Genomic DNA, 19,713 nt, shown 5'->3' with positions numbered 1-19,713 from the left:
GTCTGCCCGGAGGTTTGGGCCGCGGAGAGCAGGACTGGGGGTGGAGAGGAGGGGGTAGATGCCAGAAGGGAAGGGGCAGTGGGCGTGGATGGACGCCGAGATAAAGGCAGGCCCCTGGCTCAGGGACACACGGGATTTCAGAACCACTTTATTCCATGCACTAAGGACTCGGGAAGGGACTGGGACCGGGTCGGGGACAGAGCGGGTACAATCCTAGACGCCAAGGGAGCGGGGAAGAGGTGGGCAGGGAAAGGGGACAGGAGCAGGAAAATATATATTTATATAGATACTCTAATATAGACCACATCTCACCCGCGCGCTGCGCCCGCGCGCCCCACCGCCCTCCCCAACACCTCCCCGCCCGGACGCCCGGGGTCCCTCTTGCTGCCCTCGGGCCGGAGTCTCAACCTCACCCCCAGCCCCCACCCCCACCTCCCGCCCCCACCCCCGCCAAAGCTCAGGGCCAAGGTCTCCAGAAAGCGGGCGGCGGGAGCGCCGGGGCCTTGGGCGCCCCGTCTTGTCTGTGAGGCGGCGGCGGCAGCAGTCCGGTGAGGGGTGCCGGCGCGCCGCAATCCCCGGCGCGGGGCGAGCGGAGGGCTGGGGACCATGCGCAGCGCGGGCTAGGGGGGCCCTGGTGTGCCGCGGGGCGCTGGTGCAGCGCGGGACCGAAGGCCGGTGCGGCGGGGTCCAGCGGTGGGCGCGGCGCCGGAGGCCTCGGGTCTAGCGGCGGCTCGGGCCGGGGCGGTTTGGGGCGCAGGTAGCCGTGCAGCGCGGAGAAGAGCTGGGCGCGGGCGGCCGGGCTGGCGTCGTGCGCGAAGGCCGCCAAGCGGAGCAGGCACTCGCGGAAGCCGGACAAATAACAGCTGGCGAGCGCCTCGGCGTCCTGGCCTGGGGACCGGGGAACCCCTGGAGCCGCGGCGGCCAGGGCAGGGCAGGGGCCCGGCAGGTGGGGAGGAAAGAAGGGGCAGGGCGCAGAGGTACAGAGGCCGGACAGGCGCACAGGCGGAGACAGCAAGCCGGATGGACGCACAGAGGGAGAAGATGAGAGACACAGAGACAGACACGCGCGGGTGTTAGTAACCTCGCCTCGCAGCAGAGCCTGCCACTCCCCCCCAAGCCCACCATCCACCGCCGGGTCCGCCCCGTCTTCCCCCGCCCGCCTGCGCCGCCCCACCCCCCGCGCTGTACCCGGGGGCTCCACCCGGCTGCGCTCCCTCAAGTAGCCCACGGCGAACTCCAAGATCTCCGCCTTCTCCAGCTTCGGGTTCCGGAGGTTCTACAGACAGCACGGGTGGGCGCACAGACACACAGGGGTGGGGAGAGAGGGGGGAAGTGGCAGGGGGAAGAAGGGAGGGGGCGGGCGCGGGGTGGAGACGACCGAGAAGGGGCCCCGCGCGCCCGGAGACGAAACTGTCCAGCCCGAGGGGATGCACCCGACCAGGGCATGGCGTGTGGGAGGCGGACTGGGGTTGGAAACCCGGCGGTTGAGCGGACGCTGGGGGGAGGGGAAGGGGACATGCCAGAGACCCATGTGTGCAAAGGGACCGACCCTGAGCCACTTCTAGACAAGGGATGGGGCAGAAAAAATCGGGTCCTAAGAGTGAAATGGTTGGGGGAGCGGTGTCCAAGGTGGAGTTCCCAGAACGGGGATCGGGTCAGGAGGCCTCGGAGCGAGTGTCGTCCAAGCAGCAGGAGCCCGGTTCCCACGCCCCTGGGAAGCCCTGGGGTGGCAGGGGAGGCAGAGGGGCGGTGCGGGGCTGGCGCGGAGACTGACCTGGTCCCGCGTGCGCTCCAGCAGCAACAGCCTCAGCTCCTCCAGGCTGCGGTTGATGCGGTCCCGGCGCCGCTTCTCCACCAGCGGCTTCAGCATCTGCGACAGCGGGACAGAGAGAGCGGGCCGGCCCGACCTAGACTCAGCACGGCCGCGGTGCGGGGACCGCCCCGCTTCTCCCCGGGGCTGCCCAGGACTGCCCCCATTCGCTCGCTCCTCGTGAGCCGGAGCTGCTTCCCTCTCACTCCCCGAATCCTCCTCCGCCGCCGCCGCCACCTCATCCCGCTCCTCCCTCTGCCTCTCCTCCTCCCTCTCCAAGACTCCCTCTTGTGCCCCCTCCCCGTCTCAACGGAGAACTTCGGGGACCGTCTTTGCGCCCAGGCGCGTGGGCCACACCGTGCAAGACTCGGAGGAAGAACCCGAGGGCGATGGACAGGTCCGCCACCCTCGGTCCACGCCTCTTCCTTACGCTTTCCGCCCGGCCTGGTTCCCAGCGCACAGCCCCACCGCTCGGCTGCCCCCCCCCCCTCCGCTCTCCTCCCCACCTTCTTACCTTGGGACCCTCTCGATTCTCAGCTCGGTCCCGGGTAACCATTGCTCCTCCGGACCCTAGTGTGGACCCGGCCCCCGCCAGCGTCGACCCTTATAGCCCTGGGGGGCGGGGGTCAGGTAGGAGGGGACAGAACCCAACCCCGCCCCTTGGGCCCAGGGCCACTCCCGCGCCCCCTCCCCCAGGACCCCCGGCACGAGGCTCCCGGAAAGACGAGGAGTGAAAGGAGGAGGGGGTGGGAAAGGAATTGGCCCCGGAGTGTGGGAAGCGAGGGTCGAATGGGGCACCGTCTGGTTTCACGGGACCATAAGGCTGTCTAATGAGACGGAGTTAACTGCGAGGGGGGGAAGGAGCTTCAGTAATTGGGGGTAGAATAGACTGGAGGTATGTGGGGGCGGGGGGGGGGTGACAGTCAACTTTATCCCTAGAACCACAGCACTGCACCCCTCCAAACCCCAAGCAGGATTTTCTGCACCTTCCAGACAAGTTCTCCCTCCTCCATTCCTTGGTGGGTCCACCTGATTCAAGTAGGGACTCTGCCCAAGTCATTTGTGGGCAATTCTACGCTCCCTCACCAGTCCTTCCCCACTCCCCAACATCAACCTGCCCTTTTGCTATACTGACCTAAACTGGCCAGGACCCAAACCAAACCAAAAGACCACGTGCAACAAAGTAGCTGTTCTAGAAACAAAGTGAAGTAGGGCCCCTCCAACAAGGAGCTCCTTAAGGGGTGGCTGGGGGTCGTGGGAAAGGAAGGGGAAGGCGTCCAGAAAAGGGAGCCACTGGAAGGATGTGAGGCAGGAGGCACTCCAGGAGACTGAGATGTGGCTGCTGGGACCCAGGACACAGGTGTGCCTGGGACGGGAGGGGGCACGAGAGGGGGGTAGGGGAACACACACCCAGGGCATGACCCTGTGCAGAATGAAGAAGCTGCGGGGAGGGGGGGAGGCCGTGCCCTGGGGCACAAGAAATGGCATTGAGATCGCCAGAGAGGAGGGCAGGGCAAGGCAGGGTGTTACAGAGAGGAGTGGGTGGGAAACCGAGAGAGGTTTCCAACAAGCCCTTCCTACGCCCCTCCACCCATTCCCTACCTTCCACCCTGGGCAGGGAGTCCTGAGAAGGGGAGAGCAGACCTCAATGAGGGGGCTTCCATTTGGGAGCAGGGCCCCCAGCACATGCCACCTCCCCTTACTTCAGCCAAATGGGAACCCAGATGTGTGGCCCCGCAGCTTCCCGCCGCCCGCTTCCCTCCCCCACCCCCCACTCCTTGGGAACCTGAGTTCGGGCTGAGTTTTTCTCACCTGCACGCGAGGCTTGGGGCCCAGGGCTGTTCGCACCCGGGTGTGGGGCCGCCCCCGGCCATATGGGGTGGCTTTATGGCCCGGTGGCCGGATCCGGGAGGGAGGAAGGATGGCTCGGCGTTCGCCCCACCCACCTCAGCCATCGGGACTGTTGCTTGCCGGAGCTGGTAGTCCGCACCTCCAGTCTGGTCATTTCCGACTCAACCGCGTGCAAGCTTGGAAAGAGATAATGAAAACGCCCTGTCATCCGCTTGCATTGGTGGTTCAGTGGTAGAATTCTCGCCTGCCACGCGGGAGGCCCGGGTTCGATTCCCGGCCAATGCACATGCTAACCTTTTTTCCATTTCTCTCAAGAAAATTTTAAACAACTTTCTAAGAAGCATCTTTCTTTAAGCCTCCCTTTCCCAGCAAACCACAAGTTGAACCCTTTAACTAGATGACAAAGTTTAGTTCGAAACCCATAATTCGGGCTGTGATGCTCTCACTCCCCCTCCTCCCAGCCCGGGGGTCCTGCATCCTCCTCGCCCCTCCTTCCGCCCCCCGGCCCGCACCTCTCCAGGCGTGATCCTGAGAAAGGACCCGGCCTTCGGATCCCCTCCCCGGGGGTCCCCCGGTCCCTCGGCGGGGGAGGGGAGAGCTCGCCCTCCCCCCACACCCTCCGCCCTGCTGGTCCCGCCGTGGCTCTTCCTCTCTGGTTTGCTGAGTTTCCTTGTGCCAAGCCCGCGTGGGTCTCGCCCTTCTCCGCGTCTCTGTCTCCACTCCTGTCCCGCATCTGAGCTGCGCCTCGCTGGGTCTCCCTCTGTCGTCCCCACCCCTGCCTGACTCTGGATCTCCTCGCGCCCCTGTCTGCGTGTCCGCCTGCGCCCCCTCGGGTCTCCGGGGGTCTGTTCGCTCCCACGCTCCAGCATCCCCTGGGAAGCTCGCTCTCACACCTCCAGATCCCCAACACCTCTGCGTCCCGCCCCTTCCCGCTGCTTTGATCCCGCACGCGTCGGGCCTGCGGGCGCCCAGGCGGACGCGCGGCCACCTGCCGCGGCCGCTTGTGGGTGGGGCCGTGCGGCCAGCTCCCGGAGACTGGCTGTGCTGGTTTCTTGCTTCCTTCCACCCCCGGAGGAGGGTTCCTCCTCCGCCCTGGGCGCGATATGCGGCCTCCTAGCCCTGGAGACTGCCGGACTGCAACCTGCCTGGCACCGACTCTGGCCACTGGAAGCCGGCGACAGTGTCCCCTCCTCACCCGGTTAGAAGGAAAGGTTATCTGAGCGTCTTTATGAATGTGGGAAGCTGTTGTGTGATTTATTCACTTGGCCTTCATATACCGAGAACTGAAACAGTAACCAAGAAAGCAGAAACTGACTTAAGATAATTTCAGACGCTTACAGGCTTCAGGGAGAGAATACACCCTTCCCCCACCTTCATCCCTAGGTGCCATGGAAAGCCAAACCTCTATGAGCTGAGATTGCCTGAAGCTGTTGTGTGATTTAACCTGAGTCATCAGGAACAGCAAGTGCAAAGGCCCCGGGGTAGAGAAGGAAGCTAGCGACCCTGGGATGGAGACGGTGGAGAGTAACTGGGCTAGGGATTGGAGTCAGCTGGGAATGGTCACCTGGTCCTAGGCTGCTCTGAGGGACTGGGGTTGGTTGTGTAGTTATCGCTGCTGTTATTTTGGTCTAAGGACAACTGCAGACTAAGGGAGGGTTCCTCCTCCAGAAAGTTTTTTCTTCTCTTAGCTTGTAAAGATCCCGTTAGCTGCCATCTGGAGAAGCAAGCGGATTCCTTTGGAGAGCTGGCACAGGCTGACAGGAGAGAAGAGCGTTGCAGGAGAGCCAGGATGGGGGCGCTTAGCTTAGGAAGCAGGGGGTGTGTGTGTGTGTACCCGTGGTGGGGAGGTCAGGAACTCTCCCTTAGCTGTGAGCCCCCTGGACAGCTTGGTGCAGGTTTCACACAGGCTGGGCAACACTACCCTGGGACAGTAGAGGAGAAGGATTTAGCAAAGGGATCTACAACAGCCAGAGAGCGCAGACAATCAGGGTGTCAAGGAATTTTGAACACCGAGAGCGAGTCTATAAGGAAGATGTTGAGTGAGCTATGGAACAGCACAGCGAACACTGTTATGTATTTCAAAATGGCTAAAAGGAAAGATTTTCAGTTTTCTACACACACACACACACACACACACCAGATAATGTGATGAGGACACGCAGGCTTGCTTTCATCATTCCACAGAGTGTACTGGCATCAAAAAACATCACAAAGATATTCCATCATTATCCGTAAGGTTAAAAATGATTCTGTGGCCAAATAAACAAATGCGTGTTTTCAAACGAGCACTCAGCTGGATCAAAGCTGGCTGGCTGGGAGGGTAACCACGGCAAAGGCAGAGAAGCAAACATCAAGTTCAACATCTTGGATATCTCAGGCGCCCCAAGAACAGGCGCATCTGGGCTGTGCACTAAGCAGGTCCCCGAGGTGGGGCGGGTGGGGAGAGGATGCAGGTGGAGGGAGGGCAGAAAGCTATGCAGTAGCCAGGTGTGTAGGCAGCACAAGCGGACGCACGCATGCACAGGGGAATAACCAAGGCCTGCGGTCAGGATGGCACAGGGGGCAGGGAAGGCAGTGCCAAGTGGAGAGACGGCCCTCAGCAGCAGGGGAAGGTCTCTCCCTTTGTCTCCCAGATCTGGAGGCGCCTGGGTGGGATGGATGAGATGAGGCCAGCTCTCCAGCTGTGGTCACTGGATCCAGCTCCCTCACTGAGGGAGGGAGAGCTACAAGTTAATGGAGGAGAAAGAACACGTGACATGGGGTCCGGCTCGGCTCGTGTCCTAGCTGCTCCTCTTTCCCACTTGTGACTTGGTGAACCAGTAGAGAATGGCCAGAACCTTGGGGCCCTGCACCCACATAAAAGACCCAGGAGAGGCTTCTGGCTCCTGTTGGCCACTTGAGGTGTGAATCAGCAATGGGAGCTCTCTCTGTTAATCCTTCTCTCTGTAAATCTGCCTTTGTAACAAAAAATAAATAAATAAATATTTTAAGTAAGGAAAGGGCCCGGCACTGTAGCCTAGTGGCTAAAATCCTCACCTTGCATACTCCAGGATCCAATGTGGGCACCAATTCATGTCCCAGCTGCCCCGCTTCCTATCCAGCTCCCTGCTTGTGGCCTGGAAGAGCAGTTGAGCATGGCCCAAGGCTTTGGAACCCTGTAACCATATGGGAGACCTGGAGGAGTTTCCTGGCTCCTGGCTTCGGATCGGATCGGCTTCAGTCATTGGAACCACTCGGGGAATAACCCAGCAGATAGAGGATCTTTCTCTCTTTTTCTCCTCTCTGTATATCTGCCTTTTCAAGAAAAATAAATAAATATGTATTTAAAAAGAGAGAGAGAAAGAAGTCCAAATGCAGAGGCCAATCCATTAGGCTCCTCAGGCCGTTCTGGAACTTTCCCCTATACAGACCCCTGAGAAGGGCCTGGCCCCGTGTTCCCAAGACCACCAGCTGTTTCAACCGCCGGCCCATGGGAGAGCTCAGGCTCCCGGCTGTGGCTATCTGCCGGTCACTCTCCTCCCTCCCCAGGGCTGGTGGTGCTGCGCATCTGGGGTGGGGAAAGTGAATTAGAGAGACTCAGATTAAAATCCTCATCACTTTTACTTGTAAGTTGGCCTGGCTACCTGGCCCAGGAATGTTCCCATAACCTCTGCCTACTCACCAGTTTTCATCCTGTACAGGCCAGGGGGCACAGGGGATGGCCACGCAGCAGTGGCCCTGGGCACTGTAAGTCTCTGAGTGGACAGAGAGAAGCAAGACTGAAAATGTCCACCAATCTCAGCCATAGTAATACACAGGCTCACACGGCCCATACAACCACAGATTGTTCTGCTCAGACACTGGTCAGCTTTTGAAAGGTGTCCATTACGAATACGTGTTACCTGTAGCTCATTTTGCATTCTTTCCTTCCAAAATGCCTGCCTTCCAGGTTACATAGGGCTTCGGGGCCCTGGACAGGAGGGGGGACTTTCTCCAGCTCATTCCTCTTACTGGCTGCCCCGTGGCCATGTGCCTGTGACTTCCAGGACAGGGTTCACATTTCTGTGTCTCTAGGATCTTGGAGACCTGATGGTACATACTGGGGCCTGAACCTGCAGCTTCTTCTTAGGGGGTGGTCACATTGAGAACTAGGAGAAGAGGAGCTGATACACTCTCCTCAGGCCTCTTGGGGAGGCAAGGGAAAAACTGGGCAGGCACAGTCCACCCCCCCTACCCCACTCCCCCACTCCCCGCTTCCCACTTCCGAGACGTCACACCCCCCAAGGCCTAGGCCCTGAGGCCGAACTCCTCCCTCTTCTGAGCTTCAAAGTGCAGCTTGGCTTCCTGCAAGCCCCCCAGGGGTCCTGGGCAAAATGGAGTTCCCTGGCTGGATCTTGGGGTGGGGGTATGAGGAATGGGATTAGTGTAGGCCACAGGGCCAACTCTCTCCCCGCTTCAATGTGAAAGCAGTGGGCAATCCCACTGAAATGGGCAAGCCCCCTCACCACCACCACCACACACACAATGACATCACCCTCTCCCTCCTGCGGCAGCTACTGCCCAGCAGCCACTGTGCTCCACCCAGTATGTTCTTGTAGGGCAGGCACAGCTCGGAAAGCCCATTTTCCAGGTAGAGAATGGTAGTGGAGAAGATCCGTCTTCTTAAACTCCAGGGACGCCTCAGAAGAGCTCCTTTTGAGAGGTGACGAGTGCCAACACACTCAGCAAGGTGACTTGGACCAGGGAAGATGGGCAGACAGTCCTGGAATTTTTTCGGCCTGCTGCAGAGCAGAGCCACGAACGGGAGTGATAGGGAGGACAGGCCATTTTCAGGGGCTGTAACTGAACAGACTAATGTATAAAGCATAGGCGTGGATTCAGTTTGCAGTTCTGGAAGCCAGGCAAGGGGAGTCTGCAGGTTCAAGCCCTGTGACCTCTCTCTCCGGCTGCCTCACCGCCTGGCGCAAGGGGTGGCTTGTTCACACAGCAATCCGTGTGGGTAGGGCGTAGGCGGAGCGGTGCCATTGGCCCACGTTGTGCCTCTTGTCTTCAGCTTGGAGAAGGAGAAGGGAAATCGGGTAATGGAGGGAAAAAGAAAGCAACCTGGGCCAGAGGGTCTGGGAAATGTAGTAGGTGAGGGGTAAGTGGCTATCGGTAAAAAGTAAAAGCGACAAGGATGTGGGCACAGCCTCAATGCGAGAAACTGAGAACAGATATAAAGGAGATGCACGCTTTGAAGTGAGAGTCGCAGAGGAGAACGTCAGCAAAACGTAGTAGGAATGCTGAGGAAAACCGGGACCATCGGCCTCTGACGGAGACACGAATTGAAACCAGCTGTAACACAATACCCCCGCCTTTTTTTTTTTTTTTTTTTTTTTTTGGCAGACCAGCAGGGGTCTGAAGGCTCGCGAGAGGGCGCTCGCGGGCTGCTTCTTGCGAATTTTTGAAATAAACGCGTGGGAGAGTCGTCTCCACAGCCGGAAAGGGTTGGAAAATAAAAGACTTCCTATTGCCGAACAGATAGGACTTACCATTACCAAAACTATTACCGCTGTGAGCAGGATTCGAACCTGCGCGGGGAGACCCCATTGGATTTCGAGTCCAACGCCTTAACCACTCGGCCATCACAGCCGCAGGAAGGCCCTGCATTGCGCTGCTATAGCTGCCTATCAAGACGCCGGCCTGCGGCGACCCCGCCCAGCGGCGCCCGTGCGCGTGCGCAGCTGCGGCCGTGCCCTCATGGCCGTGCCGGCCTCCGGGATGCGGGGCTGACGCCGTCCGCGTCTCCCTCTCGTTCCCCGAGCCACCGGGCGGTTCCAAACAAAACCTAGTGCGGCGGGGTCCCGCGACCTTGCGGGCGGATGACGGGGAGAATTTTCGCTTGCAGAGGTATACTAAAATTGCAGGGGAAAACTGTGAAGGCTCATGATGACAGAGGGGCCGATTGGCGCTCGGCAATAAGATACCATACCCGGGTAGCTCAGGCACCGCTGGGATTCGAACCCAGGATCTCCTGTTTACTAGACAGGCGCTTTAACCAGCTAAGCCACGGCGCCGACATGGGAAGGTATCCATCTCAAGAATCATCAGCTGTTTGCGGGCAGCAACAAGCCCAGAGGATTGAGTGTTTCCTTCTTCTCCGGGGTCTCAGCTGCAGGTCTGCGTTCTCCCTCCGCTCCACTGGGGGACCGTCCGACCTCAGCGGGTTTGCAACTCCTGGTCCCAGGGGTCTCCCCGTGTGGTGGCCTAGAGCCTGCAAGCCACCAGGTTTCAGTGGAGACTGGAGAACCCAGCCATCCTCACCACACCACCCCTTTCCAAACTTCATTCCACAAAGTCCTGATAGTGGCGTTTGTTTTTTCCGTTTTATATTTAAAAAATAATAATAACAGACACAATATCAAAAACACAAATGCCATTGGTAGAGGGTACAGCTGAGAACGCCTGGGTCCCATCTGAGGGGCAGCACCAGGGACGCCATGGTCCACCAACCCCCCCCCCACCCTGGAGCAGCTAAGGGCTTGAACCCTGGGTCCTGCTTGGCCCTCAGTCTTCTCTCCTAGGCCCACTGTGGGGAGGAGGTGGGAGAGCGAGCCATCTCCCCCAATAAATAAGTATAGTCTCGACCCTCGGGGCTGAGACCCGGGCCCCACTGGGCTCCCCAGGGACCACTTCGAGCAGCTTGTCAGCAACCTTGGCCAGGGCAGCGAGGCGCTCCTCACCAGGTGGGGAAGTGGGGGTCAGATGCCACCCCTCGGGGCTGGCCTGGGCAGATAGCCCCTGGTTCCTGGGCTGGTGATGGGGGTCCAGCCCCCTGCCGGCGGGAGGAGCTGGGGCAATTTCCTATGAGTTGGTCTGGCCACCTTGGCGTTCTGAGATGAGGACGCAGAGCAAAGTCTCTAGAGAAAGCCCAGGTTTGGCCCCCCTTTGGAGTCTAGCTGGTGCCATCCTCCTCCTCCTCAGCATGTAAGGCTGGACCAGATGAGCTCCCACCTTGCTCCTCCTCCTCCATGGCTGCATCCTGGTCCTGGGAGCTTGAGACCTTGACCTCCACCTGGGCCTGGGCCTCCTCGCCACCCTCCCCCTCACCACTACCATCACCCCCAGCCCCACCACCGCCACCACCCCCCTCGCCTCCACCCTCCTCCATGGGCTCCAGCCCCAGTCCGTCCAGCTCCGAGTAGAGAGGGTCTTCAGGGTGACCAGGGTCTTGGGTGCTGCTCCCACAGTCCACGCAGGCCTTGGAGGAAGAACCAGGGATGGGGAGTCAGGAGGAAGACTCCTCACTGCCAAATGCCAGTCCAGCTTCTCATATTCTCCAGGCCCATGGTACTCCCCAGAATTTGCTGAGTTTCCCTTCTACACAACCCAGCAGCAAACTTCGTGGAGTTACCATCCTTCAGAAACTTCGAGCCAGCCCATAGCCTAGCTCCCTTGAACTTGAGCTCAGCCCACCCTCCTAACCCCTGCACGGCCAGCCCGCCTGCTCAGCCTTCCCTCACCATCACATCGAGGGCCCGAGGCAGCTGGCCCTTCCGGACCCAGGAGTGCACAGCCCCTAGTTCCCGCCGCTGCTCCTCAGAGAACCGAGGCTGCTGCTTCTGCATGGCCCGCAGCCGCTCCCGGTCCAGCTTCAGCACAGATGCCATGTCCCTGGCCAAGGAAAGGGTCAGGGGCAGAGGCTGGGATCTGGGGGAGGCCAGGCCTCCAAGGCTGGGGGCCTCCCTCTACCTGCCTCCCCACCTGCAATCCGGCTTTCAGACCCAGGCAACCTGCTCTTAGTCTGGGCAACCACTGAAGGGGCTCCAAGGGGCTGGGTGGGAAGCTAGCCGAGGGCTGAGCAGGGGAGGGGGCACTGGCTTCCCTTCCATCTCTGCCCGGGAGGTGGGAGAGGCCCCTGACTTGCCTTACCTGGAGGGCACCTGGTAGGTCATCATGACACGCTGGTCAGCATTGGCCATGAGCAGCCAAATGGGATCCTGGAGTACGTACTTAATGACCTGCTCCCCAGGCTCAGCCCCGGCCCGTGCAGCCCCGGCCTCGGCCTCCGAAGACTCGACACTGCCAAAGTACTTGCTTGTGTGGCTGCTCTGACTGCTGCCTGGAGCCAAGAGGGAATGGGGAACCACTGGAGTTAGGCTGCCTGGCACTGCTACCGCCAGGGCTTCACTAGGCTTGGCTCCAAGCTTGTGGACCTTAGGAAGCTCAGCCAAATATGATCTCTCTCCACCCCCATCAAGTTGTCATCCCACCTGCCCAGGGAGGACTCACGGGTGATGCTGGCCGAGGTGCTGCCCCCCTCATGGGAGCCCGAGCCGGACCCAGAGCCTAGGCCAGAGCCCAGGGAGCCGGAGGCCGCAGAGCCGGTACCCGAGCGTGAGTCCTCCTGCAGCAGCAGCTCCAGCAGGTCGCTGGAGCCTGAAAGTGCGTCCTGATTGGAGGACTCAGTCACCTCCACCTGTAGAGGACAGCAGGAGAGCAGCAGTCATGAGGGGTTCAGTACTGGCTTTCCCGTCTGCTGCCTCCACTGTCACTGCTTCTGTTCTGTGATCGTGGGGCCAGGCCAGTCTCCCATCCTGTAACGTCCACACCAGGGGACAGACACATCAGCCCAGGAGACCCTTAAGGCAGGAGGCCTATAGGTGCTGAGGGCCAGATGCAAGGCTTGTAGGGTATTGGGGGAACTGGCACTCACCATTCTGGCCTCTGGCTCAGCTGCCTCCTCGCTGGGAGGTGGGGGTCCAGCACTGCTCCCAGGACCCCCTGCCACAGCAGCCCCCTCAGCACGGGGGGGCTCCTCCAGCTGCAGCAGGTTCAGCTGGAGTGGGGAGCTGCATCGTGACTGGAACAGCGGGGAGTCTGGGTGTGGTGGTGGACTGGGAGGCAGAGGAGGCAGGGATGGTGAGGGGGAGTGGGAGGCAGGGGTGGGAGGCCCCTCTGCTGGGCTCTGGGGTACCCCGTAGGGATAGCTGGACTGAGGAGGGAACAGATAGTTTGGAAGGACTAAGGCTACCATAGGGGTCACCAGGGGGGCAGGGAAGGTGGCAGGGGGTACAGATGTGGAAGCTGGGGTCAGAGCCTGGGGACTTCCCCGAGGGGAGAACATAGGGAGAGCATAGGGCTGGACCACTGCAGGGAAGGGGGTGGTGGCTTGTGGTGGGGGCCAGGTGGCAGAGGGGGGCACAGGTGAGGGGTGGGGAACGTAGCAAGGGGCTTCAGCTCGGGCAGTCTGGTGGTGACGCGAGCGCTTGGCTTTAGACCGGCAGTGGTGGCGGCGGCCAGGGGGCGCAGGGCCATGATGGCAGCCTACAGAGGAGAGACTAGGATTAGCAAGGGCTTCAGTCTGTGGTTAGTACCCCTGCCAACCCCACAGTCCTGATTCTGTGACCAGATAGAGGCTGGGCAAAGACCCCGAGGAGAGCTGCTCACCCAGAACACAGGGCATGGGTTGGGGGTGGGGGGTGCTTTGGGGAACAATCTGACATGGAACTGGACCCAAGGCAGCTTACCTGGAGCACAGCCCTCTGCCTGCCTGTCTTGGTGCCACACCCCCACACTGCCTGCCTCAGGCTGTAGCCCAGAACCCCAGCCTGGTGGGCAGAAGCCAGTGGCAGAAGGGGACCTTTCCTCGAGCAGGGCCCTGCCAGCGGAAGCAGCACCAACTTTCTCTATATGCCCCCACCCGGGGGCAGGGTGGTCCTGAACCAGGCTGAGGCAGGCTCCGGAAAGTACTGGTGGCTACCTCTCTCGCCTGGGGCTGAAGGAGTTGTGGAAGAGCCATCGAGTCTGCGCAGGTGCCCAAGGTCCCGGAAGCGACTGAGAAAGGCTTGCTCTTCCTTCTGTGTGTGCAGGGACAGCACGGCCTTGGTCAAGCCCACAGGGCGGTAGGCGTCTGGAGCTGGGTCAGGGGCTACTGTGGGGCTGGGGGCTGGACTAGGGGCTGGGCCCGGGGCTAGGCCAGGCAGATCCTCCATGATGATATCTGAAGAAGGTGAGACGGGGAAGAAAAGGTCAGTAGGATCACCTCAGGGGTCACCAAGTTCACATGCACACATGTTTGCAGTTCCACAGCATAGCCAAGCCCTGCTCTTGGCTGCACAGCCCAGACCTAGGTCACCTCCCTACCAAGGGCTGGTCACGCAACGCTGTCCCAGGGTGCCCGAGCATTCCCAGTATTCTCTAGCAGCTGCCGCCCACACCGTGCCTGCCCCTTAATACATTTTTCAATGTCAAGACCCACAGACCCTTGGTGGCAGGGTAGGGCAGTATTCTTCAGTAAGTTCCTCGCCTCATTCCCCCTGGGGTCAGCCCCTCCCACGCCAGACTTTTTTGCCCTGACGGGAAGAACACAAGCAGGGGAGTAGGACAGGCCAAAGCACACAGGCTGGCAGGGGACAAGGGCAAGCAGTGGTGGCTGCAGGCCAAGGGGAGGCCTCAATGAAGGCCTACGGGGGAGGGGAGAGGCAGGAAGGAGGACGCTGGCACTGCCCCCTAGCTCCACGCCCGTACCCGACTCCGGGGGCTTCTTGTCTCCCACATGGACGATGGTGGAGCTGAAGCTACACTGACTGGTGACGGACGCCACGCTCTCTGCCTTATTGGCCAGCGTGAGCGGGTTCAGGCTGCCTCCCACCACGGGCTCCTTCCGCGGAGTCGCCCCCTCCCCAGAGAGCACGCCTGCCGCCGCTGCAGGATCTGCGCAGAGAGATGGCACCAGTTACCACCCCTGCTGGGGGTGGGGAGGGTTGGTCAGGCAAGGGATCTTGGGGGAGAGGGATGGAAATCAGGAGGTGAAGGGGCCTGGGTGGAGGAAGGGAATGAGGTGGACAAGGACAAGGCACAGCGAGGCAGGGCCCTAGAGGTACAGGGGTCAGCAGGCTAGGTGTTCACCTTTCTTGGCTCCTGTGGGGACTGGACCCGTCCCTGTCCTCTGCTTGTCATCATCGGAGGCCGATGAGGCAGTACAGGAGGAAGAGGAGGCACACTTGCGCTTGGTTGTGCTGGGGATGTTGCAGCTCTCCAGGTACCTGGTGGCCGGTGTAGCAGGTGGCAGTAAAGGCAGGATGTGAGGTGGAGCAGGGACCAGGCCCAAGGTGGGAAGGGTGTAGGCGAGCCTCACCTGAGGATGCTGTCCAGGCAGTTGATCTGTTGGTAGGAGCAAGTGGAGGCCTCCTTCCGCTCAGCTTCCTCAGGCACGAAGGCTAGTGGGGCCTGGACTGGAGCAGGGCCCACCTCCAGCTCCGGGTCTGGGGATTGGCTGCCAAGGGCCTTGGCCTTGAATGTGCCTGTGGCTGGGAGAAGACACACGTCAATGGGTCAGAGGTGATGGTCAGGAGATGCTCGGGTCTCATTCGCCACTCACCCCTACCCCCAGGTCCTCAGCAACTCACCAGGGAGGCGGGGACGAGGCGGGGGCCGGGCCCGGGACTCAATGAAAAGCTGCTGTCCCTGGTGCTTCACCAGATGCACGTCCTTACAGATCTGCTGGAAGGTCACCTGCAAAGGCAGCAAAGCCCTGGAGGCCTGGCCAGAACAAGGAAGGGGTGCCCAAGACAAAGCCGTGGCACTGAGGCCAGATCCTGGCATGCAAAAGGGTAACTCGAGGGCAGTAGGGGCAGAGGAGCACTCACTGGAACCGGAGGGCCAGGCCCCTCTGCATCACCCCCGTTGCTGTCACTGGAGGAGCCAGGGCTGTGGAGAGGGCCTGGGGACGTCAAGGGGCCAAGGCCACAGATCCCCGTGGGGCTAGAGCTATGCACGGGCTGTGGCAGGTAAAAGGACAGGTCAGTCATCTGCAGCAGGCTTCCCACCCCATCTTCACCTCCCAAGTCCTGCTCCCTTCACCTCACTCTCACCTGCAGCAGCAACCGGTGGATCTGCTCAGACAGCTCGTGGATATCAGAGTCCAAAGACAGAGCTGGGTTGGGGGCCGGGGGTGTGAACACATCCTCGTTCAGGGGTGCCCTGTGGTGTGGGGCGGCATGTTGAGTCTTGTCCTATCCTTCCCCACAGCCCCTTACCCCAACCCCAGAACCCTCCCTACCCAGCTCCACCCCCCACCCAGTGCTGGCTCAGCCCACTTACGTGCGTACTTTATGGCGACCCAATACAAAGGCCACCTTACGGCTCCAGGGGTGAACGAAGCCGGCCCAGCTGGTGTCCATGGTGACATACTCCCCATTACGGGCACAGAAGCGGATAGGGGAGTGGTCAAAGGGCTGGCCTGCCAGCTGTAGGACTGATGGGCATGAGAAAAGAACAGAGGGGGGCATCAGCAGGAGGGAGAGGAGAGGAGCAGGGCAGCCACCACTGGAGACCCATACAACTACAGCCTCCAGACAGGCCTCTGTGAGGGCAGTGAGCGCTCCAGGGCCGGCTGGGAAGGGAAAGAAAGGTGAGAGAAGACTCACTCTTCTTGTGGATGGCCAGCATGAGGGGCCGGTCCTCTGGGTGTAGGAACAGGAGGACTGGGGCGCCGAGCAGGTCTTGGGGCAGGTAGCCCAGCAGCGGAGCAGCCCTGGATAAGAAAAAGTATCAGAAGGCCCCTGGCCTTGGGCCCAGCTCCCCGGCTTCCCTCAGGGCCCCATCGCACCTCTCGTCCACGTCCTGGAAGAGGCAGCTGGGTGTGTGGCGTGTGGTAAAGATCCTCTTATCCGGAGGGATCCGGGGAGCTGAGGCACAGCAGGCGTGGGCATGGGTGGGTTTCACCCGGAAAGACTCAGCTCCCCAGCCGACCATTTTGTCTGGGCCCAGGCTGGCTGGCTGGTGGACAGCACTCCTCCCCAGAGACAGCCTGGGCCATGTTACATACCATGGAACAGCATCTACACTAAAAGCAACTACGACATTCTTCTTTGCCTCCCTCTTCCTGCCCCCAGCCCAATTGGAAACTTGATCTCTACACCAGGCTCCAGCCCTCACCCCTGTAACAGCTATATTCACTCCAAAATCCCAAGGTGCTGCCTCCTTGCCTCCCACCCCCCCGCCAGGTCTGCCCACCTTCATAACCCGAGTGGATACGCTCTGCGATGAGCAGGCAGCACGGCTGGGCGGGGGCCCCATCAGACACCCGGATCTTGGTCACGTAGGGAGTTAGACGGAATGGCTGGTACCGAGGTCCTGGGTCCCGGTCAGGGCCTCCTCTAACAAGGGGAACAGAGTGTGGCATTAGATGGCCTTTCAACATGGGGCTTCCTTGCCCTCTTCAACATTATGGCCCACATGGCAGAGAAGTCAGAGAAAGTGGGTCAGAGGGGGAGGCCTGCTCCCACTTTCCCTACCCCTATCTACCTGATGCGGCAAAAGACAGACTTCTCTTGGGTGAAGTCCTTGAGGCGTGAACCTGAGACAGACAAGGCGGGCACTGAGCTTGAGTCCACCAAACCCTCATCCAGCAAGAGCTGCAGAGAACCACTCAGGCCTCTCTGTCTTCCAAGCCCTTAAGCAACTCACCTGCTGAGGCCCCAGCGCCCCACGTGGGCAGGCGGGATGGGGCAGTGGAGCCATAGAAGACACCCACATCCTGCGGAGCCAGGAGCTCAGAGAAGCGGGCGCCTCGGAACACATCCCGCTTGCAGCGCAGCAGGATAGCTGCCTGCTCTGAGATGTAGACGATCCGGCCTGTCAGGAAGGAGACTGCCACCGAGAAGGTGTCCTGGCGAGGGATGGAGGAGCAAGAGCAGATTCAGGAGCTGCGGAGGGCTGGGGGCATGTCAGGGGCAGGGTGGGGTGCCACGGGCAACCGCTGACCTGGTTACGAAGTGTGTACTCTGACGTGATGTGCTCCAGCTCCTCCAAGGTGTAAGTGGACATGTCCATGGCACAGGGCTCCCCTTCCTCCAGGCTCCACTGCTGGTAGTATTCCTGGTTGGCTGTGGGAAGAGCGCCGGCCACTTGGTTAAACTCATGCTGCCTTCCTCTAGCAGGCCCAGGGTGTAGGGAGGACCCCAGGGTCATTCCTTCCCTAGGAGGGAAGCAGTGCTCACCCTGCACCTGCTTCACGCAAGCCAGCGCATACTGCAGCGTGGCCAGCGTGCCAGAGCGGCCTTTGCCCCGGCGCTCTGGCGGCAGCCGGAGCTTGAGCTCCCGCAGTGCAGTCATGAGTTCCTTCTGGGTCCTCGCCCGCGCTGACTGCTCACTGCTGCAGACCCCACCAGGAAGGAGAGGGGAGAGACGTGAGGCCCCAGAGGTGTGATCCAGGAAGAGCCCAGAAGCTTCCCCCAACCACAACCCCTCCCAGACCTCCCAGACCCATGTTACCTGCAGCCACTGGTAGATGGGTTGTCCTGCTCTGAGCTGGCGCTCAGGAGGCTGTAAGCGATGGAGCTGCTGGGCGGGGAGGGGCTCTGAGAGTTTGTGCTAAGGGAAAAGCAATGGACTCAAGATGAGGCGCAGCGGGATGGGGCCTACTTGCCACTCCATCCCCAGACCAAACCAGCACACACACACACATAGCACATGTGCACACACAGACCTCTTGCTGCTCTCCGTGGTCTCCAGCAGGGCTGAGTCCTTGCCATTGCCGGAGGAAGAGCTGTGTGAACTTCGCTGAGAGGCACCCCGGGATTCAGGCCCGTTGGACTCGTTGCCACTTGAGCCATTGCTGTTGGCATCAGTGTCGTCGGCCAGGCTGGGGCCCGGGCAAGGCCGGTGCTGAGGAGGCCCTGGGGCTGGGACCCCTCCCGCATGGAAGGACTCCCCCGGTCTGGGATCCCCACCCCCATCAGCCCCTTCCAGGGGGCCACTCATGTCTGGGCCATGAGGGGGAGAGGAGAACAAAACAGGCGAAGAGGCCACCACGGATGCACCAGGGGGCCCGGGAGGCCTGACTAGGGGAATGAGGTGGGAAACCTAGGTTTCAGAGAGTTGAGAAGTTCGATCACAGCTAGAACCTGGAGAGGCAGACCAGGAAAAGAGAGCTTCAGGGAAAGCTGGAAAGTTAACCGACAGCACCTGCTGGCTTCTCTGGACCCCCCCCCCCCTTCCCGCTCTCATAGTTCCTGCTACCCAGACCCGGAGCCTTCCAATAGACAGCCGAGGTAAGATCTGTTTCCTGTCGCCCTAAGGGTGCAGCAAGCGGGAAGGGGGCTCTCTCGCACCTCCCGAGCGTCCTCTTTGCCAGCGTGGCATGTGTAGGTGCTGCCTGAGCGACCGACTAGGACGCTGGGGTCGGGCCAAAGCCTGGGCACTTCCCATGCCCAAATTCCCACAAGCTCCTCCGCTTTCAAACACGGACGGGCCTGGGACCCTAAGGCCACAGAGCAGAGGGTGAGCCGATCGCCACCTATATTTAGGCTTCCGGGCTAATTTTATCCGGGGGCGGCGCCACCCCCGCCGCACATGCGCGCCGACGTGCGCGGCCCCACCACGCGCTTCCGCCGCCGCCGCCGCGGTCGCCAGGGAAACCGACGTCAGCCACTGAGCTCAGCGGTTGCTGGAGGGACCACAGGCCGGCGGGAGGGGCGCCCCCTCCCCCATTCCCCAGCGGAAGTGGGGGGATCGACCTCTCCCCCACGGGCGGGCGCGGCCAGGTGGCCACCCCCTCACCTATCCACAGTTTCTGGACGGTCGGATGGCGTAGAAAGAAGGGTAGCCCCTCGGGGCTCCAGGGCCTGGCCAGGACGATACAAAACCGCCACTGCCCTCCCAAGCCGGGCCATCGCCCGAGCGCAGTCACCCTGCAGACGCCACAGCCTTCTTTTCCCTGGCCTTTGTCTCCTTACTGACCACCAGGGTCGAAGCTGGCACCTGCTGTCGCCAAGGGCTGGGGAATCCTCTCCTCAGTCCCTCCCTGACTTTCCTGGCTCACCATCCCCCCTCATCGGAGCTTTTGGGCAAGGAACACACAACCAAGCGGATAGTTGTAACCCCGCTCCTGGTCCAACCACACCCCCCCGCCCTCCGTCCGCGAACGTTTTCGAAGCACCAGGAGAAAAGGGAAGGCTGTGGCCAACAGCAGGAACTAGCGCCGGGAACGGGATGTTCCAGCCTGAAGCGGGCTGACATCACGGCCGGCGTGGGGCCAGGGCCTGTGAGAGGAGTGAGCGCCCAAAGCCTTGAAGGGGGGCAGTTCC

At 61.1% G+C, this 19,713-nt stretch overlaps 2 protein-coding genes and 3 non-coding genes across 5 annotated transcripts; 1 reads left to right on the top strand and 4 right to left on the bottom strand.

Annotated features, from left to right (window-relative positions):
- On the bottom strand, positions 1 to 2,389 carry LOC121167559 (transcription factor HES-7). The gene is made up of 4 exons (XM_040997033.1): positions 2,325 to 2,389; positions 1,775 to 1,870; positions 1,189 to 1,276; positions 1 to 906 (listed from the first exon to the last, which is right to left on the bottom strand). Exons 1-4 carry the CDS (start codon positions 2,364 to 2,366, stop codon positions 458 to 460), a joined length of 675 nt encoding a protein of 224 aa, XP_040852967.1. The 5' UTR covers positions 2,367 to 2,389; the 3' UTR covers positions 1 to 457.
- Positions 2,390 to 3,875: 1,486 nt separating this feature from the next.
- TRNAG-GCC lies at positions 3,876 to 3,946 on the top strand. The gene has a single exon. It is a non-coding gene; the product is annotated as a tRNA-Gly (tRNA).
- Positions 3,947 to 9,189: 5,243 nt separating this feature from the next.
- On the bottom strand, positions 9,190 to 9,271 carry TRNAS-CGA. The gene has a single exon. It is a non-coding gene; the product is annotated as a tRNA-Ser (tRNA).
- A 351-nt stretch (positions 9,272 to 9,622) lies between these two features.
- Positions 9,623 to 9,696, bottom strand: TRNAT-AGU. Its single transcript has one exon. It is a non-coding gene; the product is annotated as a tRNA-Thr (tRNA).
- Positions 9,697 to 9,997: 301 nt separating this feature from the next.
- On the bottom strand, positions 9,998 to 19,349 carry LOC121167556 (period circadian protein homolog 1). The gene is made up of 23 exons (XM_040997029.1): positions 19,187 to 19,349; positions 18,114 to 18,531; positions 17,900 to 17,998; positions 17,626 to 17,780; positions 17,390 to 17,511; positions 17,093 to 17,294; positions 16,931 to 16,982; positions 16,640 to 16,782; positions 16,233 to 16,311; positions 16,051 to 16,157; positions 15,725 to 15,878; positions 15,496 to 15,604; positions 15,271 to 15,402; positions 15,031 to 15,136; positions 14,760 to 14,931; positions 14,531 to 14,667; positions 14,150 to 14,335; positions 13,383 to 13,622; positions 12,336 to 12,946; positions 11,912 to 12,098; positions 11,552 to 11,741; positions 11,143 to 11,293; positions 9,998 to 10,880 (listed from the first exon to the last, which is right to left on the bottom strand). Exons 2-23 carry the CDS (start codon positions 18,386 to 18,388, stop codon positions 10,575 to 10,577), a joined length of 3,915 nt encoding a protein of 1,304 aa, XP_040852963.1. The 5' UTR covers positions 18,389 to 18,531; positions 19,187 to 19,349; the 3' UTR covers positions 9,998 to 10,574.
- Between the last annotated feature and the right edge of the window lie 364 nt (positions 19,350 to 19,713).

The sequence above is a fragment of the Ochotona curzoniae genome, unplaced genomic scaffold (assembly GCF_017591425.1).
Source record: "Ochotona curzoniae isolate NIBS_2020 unplaced genomic scaffold, NIBS_Ocur_1.0 patch388, whole genome shotgun sequence".
Taxonomy (NCBI): Eukaryota; Metazoa; Chordata; class Mammalia; order Lagomorpha; family Ochotonidae; genus Ochotona; species Ochotona curzoniae.
This window is presented reverse-complemented; position numbering and strand designations above follow the sequence as displayed.